The 9,490-nt window shown below is 57.3% G+C and overlaps 1 protein-coding gene across 3 annotated transcripts in view; it reads right to left on the bottom strand.

The window, feature by feature from the left end:
* Positions 1 to 691: 691 nt before the first annotated feature.
* RAB40B (RAB40B, member RAS oncogene family) overlaps positions 692 to 9,490 on the bottom strand; it is a 21,214-nt gene continuing 12,415 nt past the window's right edge. Inside the window, exons 3-6 of one of the 3 annotated variants that reach the window (XM_025047176.1) lie at positions 9,386 to 9,446; positions 8,343 to 8,420; positions 7,399 to 7,621; positions 692 to 1,297 (exon numbers count right to left, since the gene is read on the bottom strand). In XM_025047176.1, coding sequence (XP_024902944.1) covers positions 1,197 to 1,297; positions 7,399 to 7,621; positions 8,343 to 8,420; positions 9,386 to 9,446 — 463 coding nt within the window. In that variant the 3' untranslated portion in view covers positions 692 to 1,196. Of the gene's footprint in view, positions 1,298 to 5,299; positions 6,088 to 7,398; positions 7,622 to 8,342; positions 8,421 to 9,385; positions 9,447 to 9,490 lie in introns of those variants that run through there. The other 2 variants (XM_006912133.3, XM_015589803.2) reach the window with 2 other exon arrangements.

The raw sequence follows: 9,490 nt of genomic DNA, 5'->3' as shown, positions 1-9,490 counted from the left end.
GGGGAGGAGGCGCTGGGGAGAGGAGAGCTGGGGAGGGGAGGGCAATTCCGAGAGGCAGCGGTGGCCTTTTGAGCCACACTTCTCTTGCTCAGGCCGGCTTCCACGTCTGGAACTGTACTTTCCCTTCTAATAAAACTTTTCTACTATTAAAAAAAGGAAGAAGCAGAGGAAGAGGCAGCGGTACCCCTTGCTCTCCCGAGTAGGCAGGGCCTAGAACTAGAGCCCCCCCAGAAATCCCACCCGCCTGACAACATGACTTACCTAACTCCCCTTTCCTAAGAGGCGGGGCCCATTCTCACCTCCTGGGGGGCAGACTGGCTCTGAGCTGGGGATGGGGGGCGTGGGCATTACATGTGCTTCGTGTTAAAGCCCAACTCTTTCTGTAGCATTGTAACATTGTGGGCCACAGAAAGAAACGCTTCCCAGAATCCTCTCGGAACAGAGTGTCCTTGTGAGCCAGGAGTGCCTCCACGGGGACAGGGGACCTCGTGAAATGTGTCTATTATCTGGTTCTTAGAGTTAAGAGGAACAGGATGAAAGATATGGTGCAAGGCCAGGAGAGTGTAGCTCCCCCGTGCAGAAGCAGGCACACTCCGCCCACGGGCAAGGGGCAGATCGTGGCATCCATCGCCATGCAGGGCCACTGGGGCGTGAAAACCAACAAGAGCCGTTGATATCCATGTGGACAAACCTCGAAAGAAGGCTGCGTGGAGAGACCAAGTTGCAGAAGTGCTTGTGGTATGTATGACCCAGTTTACTGAAACTCAAAACCGGCAAACCCGACAACCCGCTGTGCAGGGCCCACTCGCAATGTGGACACACGTTTGAAGAAAACCAGAGCCACGCTGTAGATGGAACTAGAGCCAGTGGTTACTCTCGGGGCAAGGGAGTACCTGCCGTAGGGAGGGGCATGTGCAGGCGGCCGAATAATGGCCCCCACGATGTCCAGGTCCTAATCTCTGCAGCCTGTGAATGTGTCACCTGATAATGGCAGAAGTGACTGCAGATCAAGTTAAGGACCTTGAGATGGAAGATGATCCTGGAGATGGAAGATGATCCTGGTGGGTTGTCCGGGTGGCCGATGCCATTACATTATAATTGGCAAGCAGAAGGGTCAACAGAGAGCAGACGGCAGTGTGACCACAGGGACAGAGCCTGGAGTGGGGCAGCCAGGAGCCCTGGGAAGTTGGCAGCTTCTAGAAGAGGCCTGAATGGATCCTTCCAGGAGCTTCCAGAAGGAACCGGCCCTGCTGGCACTGTAGTCTCAGCCCCTGAGACTTGTTTTGGACTTCCAGAACTGTAAGAGAGAAACGTGTGTTGCTTTAAGCCACTGGATCTGGGGATTTGGTACACCGTGTGGCCGGCTGAAGAATGACTCCCAAAGATATGAGGTCCTGATCCATGGAACCCATAAATGTGACCTTATTTTGTGATTAAATTAAGGTTCTAAAATGAGGTTATCCTAGATTATCCAGATGTGCCCTAAATGCCATCAAGTGTCCTTATAAGGGGAATGCAGAGGAAGATTTGACACACAGGAAAAAGTCCACGTGAAGCTGGAGGCAGAGATTGGGGTGCTGTGGCTTGAACCAAGGAAAACCTGAGGCCACCAGAAGCTGGAAGACCCAGGAAGGACCCTCCCCTAGAGCCCGTGAAGGAGCCGAGACATCCGTTTCAACCCCGTCGTGCTCACTTTGGACCGGTGGCCTCCACAACTTTGAGAGGGTGGCCTGCAGCTGCTTTAAGGCCCCGTTGCGTGTTCTGCTCCAGCAGCCCCGCAGCAGCAATAGGAGGCTCTCAGGACTGCAGAGGGCTTGTAGGCAAGGTCATCTCAGTGACACGTTTCACTGATGAAACCGATAGAGAGCCTTTAAACAAAGCCACCACCCATTATCCCTGTTTCTGAAGCAACCAGAGCAGTGATAACACGTTGGAGCAAGGATGGAGAAAGCAGCGGACAAAGCCGACTGGCTTTGAGCCACACAAGGCATGTGTCCCAGCCTCTGCCAGGGCGAAGACGGGCATTTTCTAGCCTGGAGTCCACTCCTGGCCCCCACGGCCATCTTCCTGCGTCTCAGAGTGCATGGAAAACAGATGCCGGCACACAACAGGCCGCGGCAGGCTCCGTCCAACCGGACAGTGCCCTGGAGTCAAATGCAAAACCCTGTGTGGACACGGGCCAGAATGGGCAGTACCAAGCCACCCAGTCGGATGGAGCCCGCCACGGCCTGCTGTGTGTGCCAGCATCTCTGACTCTCTTTCCCATGCCCTTTGAGGTGACAGGAATATGGCCGTGGAGGCCAGCAGTGGACTCGGGCCCCAGGTCTAGAAAATGCCCATCTTTGCCGTGGCAGCGGCTGAGCCCCTACTCCTGGCCGACAACCGCTTTAACCCTGCTCGCCTTTCCCAGAGACCTCGGAAAACCCCTGCTCCCCGAGAGCACTGAGCACAGGGCAAGGTGGGTCTCCTCCAACCAGCCCTGCCCGACGTCCCCGCAACACCCCGAGTCAGCCGCCTTCCTGGCGGTCTCGGCTGATGGCACTGACAGCACATCCGTGCTGCCGCACCTGGGAGGGGTGACGGCTGGAGCAACGGCAGCTGTGCTGGGGCAGGACGGACTTTGGAACTCTCCCTCTGTGCCTGTCTTCCTCTCGGCAAGGACCCGGAAGCCGCCACACCCAGGCAGCCCGGTTGTCTCGGTCTAGAATCCGAGAGCAGAATGTTGCTTCTCGCCCAGGGCAAGGAGGGCGAGAAGCAATATTCTGCTCTCGGATTCTAGACCGAGGCGGAGAAGGGCAGTAGTAATAAAAGCCAACACTTGGCAGGAACCAGCCTTTTTTGAGAAGAAATGTGTATGAGAATCTAAAGATCTAAAGAAAGAGGACACAGACCTAGACATGCCATCAAAGCCAGAGCAGAGGGAGCCAGACCCCCACCACAACCCTGCCCCGCGACCAGGTGGCCGCTGAAGAGGGCCAGGCAGCCCAGGACTCGGCTTCTGCCCCTGGGAGCACCTGACGCTGGCCAGAGTAGGGAACGGTCTCAGGCACCCACCCACTACACGGAGAAACGGCCAGAGGGCCCCCTGTGCCTGCAGCACGGCCATCCTGCTGTGAGACTGTGCATGGCCTCATCCAAATTACTGTGTCGGCCAACAGCATCCTGAGAACACCCGGGCAGAGGGAAGGCCCCAAGAACGTGTCATCGTGGAGAGTGGACAGAATGACACAGAGGCCCTGCCCTACGCCCCTCGCTGGCACAGGGTGCACCTGTCCCCATAACAGCTGGGACACCTCTCCCCAGTTCCCCTGACACACACGGCCTCAGTGTCTTCTCAGATCTGCGCTTGCTTTGACAACGTGGCAAAGGGAAGCCTCTCGATCTCTGTCTTTTCAGCAAAACAAATATTATCAAGCCTGTAACTGACATTTTTTTCAGATTCAATATTTGCCTAGATGATTCCTCCTCAAGGCTGTGTGCTCTCTGTCTAGGAAATTATTCCGCTTTGCAGTAATTTTCACGGGGCAATTGAAGACATAATTGTACAAAACACATTTTGAATCTAGACGCTTGAAAAGAGAATTACAAACATCTGGGATGGAATATGGCACTCACGTTTCCACTTTGGGTGGGTTTTGCCAGCAGCGAGGGCCGTGGAAGAAAATGGCAAAGGACAGGGTTGGCGAGCAACTCGCTTTCGGGTTCAGTTCGCATTTCGGTTATGCTTTCTGCACCCTCACCTCGCAGGCCTGCACGCGCCTACGCCCTCCGTTCTGTATGGGGCTTATTGTTTTTATTTCACACAAATGCCGCTTCGATTTGCTGTAGCGCTTTCTCCTGTGAAGTGTATCCCGTTTCCTTGCTGCGTGAGTGTCCTGGGCTGTCACACACAACAGCCATGTACCCTCCCACAACTCCGCAGGCCAGTGTCCGAAAGCCAGGTGTCACAGGGCCGCTCGCGCGGGGCCACCTTCCCGCCTCTCAGCTGCTGGTGGCCCTAGGAGAGCAGGGGCTGAGGCCTGTGTGCCCCGAGACGCAAGGCCGCCGAGGCTCCGGGGCTTTATGACAGCCCTGCCAGGATGTTAGCGTGGACCTGAGCAGTACTTCCGTGAAAAAAAACAAAAGGGAACCGGAAAGGGACAAAAACCCTGAGGCCACGGGGTCCTCCCTGCAGGCGGGGGGGGGGGCGGTGTGCGCCTTCCGTCCCCACGGCGCTGCCAGGCCGCATGCCGCTGGGCTCCTGTCTCCCTGGCTGCAGACCCCGGGAGGAGAGGCCCCCGGCCGACCCAGCGTTTGCGGTCGGCGGGTCAGCGCTTCTTTCTCCTCTCTCCATCCTCAGCTGGGCCGGATGCCCTCATAGGCCAGCAGCTCCTTCAGAGGTCCTGTCCGCTCAGGGTTTGGCTGCTGTCTACTTGCCCACCCCCGTGTGGACGTTTGTCCCCGTCATGCTTCGGGCCTTCGGTGACCAGCAGTGCCTGTGGCCATTCCGCGCCTTAGGGTCCCATCCCCTAGCTCTGCTCCTGACCCCAGGGCCCCTTAAATTTCTAATTCTGTAAACCGTTAGCAGCAACTGAGGACATCTGGGCATTTTCTCACTTCAAGTTATTTTTTTTTTTAATCCCCCTTCTAACCTCCAGTTGCCACAGGGAGGCGCCAAATAGGTACAACCTGGAAGGAGAGCCCTGCCTGGGGTCTCTGTACGGCCCACACCGTCTCATGTCCCTCACGGGGGCCAATAAGGCCCTCATCTGCTGGGGACATACCTGCCGGCCCCTGTGAGCATGCGGGGAGGGGGCAGCAGCGCCTCCGTGTCTCACCAGGAGGCCCTCGGGCGACTGGACTCGAGTTTGAACTGCACCTTCTTCCCAGACCGCCAGGACCCCGCAGTTCAAGGCTGGGCTGTCTAGGGGTCACCGCGCTCCCCACTTCTGGCCCCCACACTTCTTTTCAGGAAAAGGAACCTTTTTCAGTAGGTGACACAGTTCAGGGACCAAGCCTTGCTGCCAATGCCAGTAGGAGCACTACCTCGGGGCGCCCGACACAGGCGAAGAGGCAAAGGAGGCACAGGCCGTGTCGGCCCACACGCCGGCAGGAAGCAGCCGCAGCCCGGCCCAGACTCACGTGCGCGTTTATTGATGATGGGCACCTTCCTGGACCCGCTCAGCGACATCTTCCCACTGGCCTGGGCCTGCTGTGACTGTGGCTCAGTCCAACGCGACTCAGGGTGTCTTTGGCATTTTCTTAGTGTCATAACTTATGGGACATTTTATACCAAAAAATGTAGATTTACAGAAAAATATGCATATAAACCACTTATTAATCTCAAAACGTAGTAAATAACATAGCAAAAACTTTATCAAATCCACTGCGAACACAAGCTGGACACTCCGCAGTGCGTCTGGACCGCGTCTGCAGCATCTCACAAATCGGTGATTTGACATGAAAAGGAGGTTCACTAAAAGGTGATGTCGACGACCCTGATTCGTGTGCCGTTGCTTCTCAGAGTCCCCGGAATTTATACTCACCATGCGCATATCACAGTTCTCATAAAAGCAGTTATTTTAAGGAAAAAGTTGCACTGCACTCACAGTATAAGTGACATTCAAAACTTCATGTGATCACGAGGGGAGCAGAGTCCACCCGTGACGGCATAAGCACACGTTGGATGACAGCGTCAGGCTCGTCCACGCAGAGACACCAAAGTCGAGCGTGAAGTGTCTTCACCGCACCGTGCGAGGGCGGCGGGGTTTCTCGGCCTGGAACGGCCTGCGCGCGAGCCCCTCTCTCCGAGGGTCCAGTGAGGGAGCCACCTGCCCTAGGAGACCTTGCAGCTGCTTCTGGCACCACGCCGGGGCGGGCTGGGGGGCGGGCGGCCGCCCTTCCCTCTGCGGACGCTGCTCCTCTTGTGGGTGGAGCTAGCAGCCAGGGAGAAGGAGCGGCCGTGCATCATCCTGGCGTTGAGACCATCGGCCACGGAGAAGGACTTGAGGTGGCTGCTCAGGGCCACTGGGAGCGGAAGCTTGTCTACCAGGTGCACGGGTGTGCAGGACACCACGGCTCGGCAGCACAGGTCTTGCAAGCTCAGCACTTGGGAGAGAAAAGAAGCCTGGCTGAGTGTCTGCTGTCGCGGACACGGCCGACCACAGGGCACAGGGCTACCGGCGCCCACCCACCTTGCCTCCAAGGTGTCGGGGCTGAGCACTCGCCACTGCCCATGTGCCGCATCAGGCAGGACACGGGGACAGCCCATCCTGCTGCCTTCATCTTAAATTCAGTTTTCTGCCCAAATCTGAGACCCCTCCACCATTTCTCCCTCCAGGCCTTAGAGAGGATGGCCAGCGAGGTCCCCTCAGGACTCATGACCACCGTTTGGGGTTAGCGACCAAGATGCTACAGATGTGCTTCAAAGATAGTGCCCTTCGCAGCTGCTCAGCTCATTGGTCTTATTAAGACATATTCGAGATTCACTCACAAAGCCGCAGTCTACGTTCTGCCTACATTATCCTCCTGGAGAGCGGGCTCCTGGCCCCAGTGACAGCAGGGGCTGCGGGCCCGCTGAGGAGCGGACAATATGTCTCAGCCCTCTGCAGTCACAGCAGCGCCGTGGCCCCTGCGTGTCACACAGAAGAAACACAAGGTGGGGATTCGGCTCATTTTAAAACTCAGGTCCCTACAAACAGCTCCTTCAGAACACTGGTTGTCGATGGGAGGGACCGTGGCTCCCCGGGACGTCTGGCAGTGTCTGGAGACATGTGTGGCTCTCAGCTCAGGGGTGCTGCTCGACACCCCGCAGCACAGAGGAGACGCTGTGCAAAATGACCATGGGCCCTGGCTTAGGAGAAGATATTTGCTCAATCCACACAGTTCCACGAGTATAGATCTTGTCTTTCCAAAGTAACGTGCCTACGAGTTACTCGGAGGAGAACAGTGACGGCCACCGTGTCACAATAGGTTCCCCAGTGTTTGGATACATTAACCCTGAGGAACCTGAGTATTTTATTCCACCTGCAAGTCACAGGGCACTAAAAATGCCCTGCGCATTCATTTCACAAGCTCCTCTCTCTAAGCACAGTGAGCAGGCAGCGAATCCTTCCCAGTGTGGAGTGCTCACCGCAAAACCATTGGTGTGAAGGCCGCATGGAGCACTCACTGCCCCAGGGGTCTCTCGTCACAGGCGGGGTCCCGCACTGCCCAAGGACGTGCCAACCCCTCCCCACAGACGCCTGCAGCCACCTCGCTCACAAACGCCTTCACCTCTGCCCGCATACAGAAATGCCCTCGAGGGCCTGCTGGCAAGGCAAAGCCGCAGTGCAGCCTCCCTCTGGTTCTCACACCTCCCCCCAGGGAGGGGCACGGTGTCCCCAAGGCGTGTCCCCCGAGGCCTCAGCCAGCGCCTACCCTTGCTCGGCCTCCAGAGCCCATCCATGCCGTGCCGCAGCAGCACGGTCCTGGCCAGCTCCATGAAGGACTCAGTGATGTTGAAATTGCACAGAGGGCTGACCTCGAAGAAGGTGACGCCGAGCCGCTCCGCGTAGGCCTGGGCCTGCTCCGTGGGGACCTGCCGCTTGAAGGCAAGGTGCAGGCGGTTTCCCACCAGGATTTTGGGAACCCCAGGGGCGTGCTGTAGGGCGAGAGGCAGAGGCGTGGGTTACGCTGCGAGGTCTTATTGTTGGCGCTGTGCGTGTGTTGGCGTGATCGGCGTCCCCTGGGAGTGCACGGCCACCCGTGACCTCCGCGTGTGTCCTCACTGGGTTAGGGGTTCGCAGATGTAACTAGTGAGGCTGGAACACTGCCGTGGGCCCTACATTCGGTCACTGGTGTCCTAAGAGGGGAGGACACAGGGAGGAAGGCCAGCTGACCACAGAGGCAGAGACAGAGACCGTCTACAGGCCAAGGGTCACTGGCAGCCCCCAGAAGCTGGAAGAAAGGGGAAGGACCCCCCCACCGGAGTTTTAGGGGGAGCGTGGCACCATGATGCCTTGATCTTGGTCTCTGGCCTCCCAAATCTTAGAGAATGAGTTTCTGTTATTTTAAGCCACCCAGTTTGTGGTGATTTGTTAAGGCAGCTGCTGTAAACTGATACACTGCATGTGGCCCCGGCCACTCCATGTCCCCAATGGCAGTTGGGCTGGGAAAGGGGCTCGCGGGCAGCAGCCGATCACTGCCCGTCACCCGCCTAACCACGTGCAGGACCAGACTCCTGGGCCTGGCAGTTTTCTGATTAGGGCCGATCCTGTGCTGGGAGGTGACACGTCCTCCCTGTTGCTCAGGCCTCGTGCCCAGGCCCACCTGCCCTGGCCCTGGCCCTCACCCTCACGAGCCCACACCGTGTGGAGGCGTACCTCGTCGATCTCTTTAAGCCACCGGTCGATGCCATCGAAGGACCAGCGGTTTGCGATGTCGTAGACCAGGACCACACCCTGGGGAGAGGTGCCAGGCTGACCTTACCGGACAGGAGAACGTGCAGTCCTGGGCCGCAGCTGGCGTGTGGGCACTCGGTCACACGCCCACAACCAGCGAGGTGACCGCTGTACTAACTCTAACACTGGACTTATTTTGATTTGTCTGCTGAACATAGCAGTTATGTGATTATTCCTGTTATTGCGGAAACCCACGGACAAGCCCTCAACCCTCAAGGTGAGTCAGGGACTGGAACCCGATCCCTACCCACGAGCCGCTCCAAGGACATGGAACGCAGGGGGCTGCATGGCCACCGGCTCAGGAGGAGCAGAGCCCAGCCGGCTGGGCAGAGTGCTCACGCGCATACCCAGACACACACAGGCTCATGAACAGAGATGCATGCACACATGCACACAAACACGTGCATGTGAGCACAGATGCGCACATGTGGACACGCACACACACACATGAACACATGCGCACAGACAGGCACAAACACATGCACACGTGCATAGACATACACCACGAATACAGGCATGCATGCATGCACACATGTGCATGCACACAGCTCACATGCATGCATGTACGAGCACACATGGACACACGTGCAAGTGAATACGTGTGTATACGTGTGCACCCAAACACAGCTGTGCAACACAAACATGCATGCATGCACACATAGCCCTCACACAGGTGCATACACACAATGCATAGAACACCCATGAACACATGCATGTGCTTGCACACACCTTTCACACATGCTGGTGTGTGCACGATTGCCACACACATATCCATGCGTGCGCATGCACACATGCATGCATACAGCCCCGGTGCTGAAGAAGGCTTGTGAGCCCCCAAACATGCCAAGGCACCCCTCCAGATGCTGGCATCAATTTACATGTAGAGCTTAAGTGCCTTATCGTGTAAGTGTCCATCAGGGAGCATCCCAAATGCCAGCGCGAGCTCCCCGCTCAGGAGGTGTTACCTGTGCGCCCCGTGAGTAGGAACGGAATATGGTACAGAGCCTCCCCTGGCCGGATGCCTCCCTGGAAGGGAAGGTGCTGGGTGAGGGGACGTCGCCGCCTATGCC

The sequence above is a fragment of the Pteropus alecto genome, unplaced genomic scaffold (genome assembly GCF_000325575.1).
Source record: "Pteropus alecto unplaced genomic scaffold, ASM32557v1 scaffold134, whole genome shotgun sequence".
NCBI lineage: Eukaryota > Metazoa > Chordata > Mammalia > Chiroptera > Pteropodidae > Pteropus > Pteropus alecto.
Note: the sequence above shows the minus strand (reverse complement) of the source record. Positions and strands in the feature narration are given on the sequence as shown.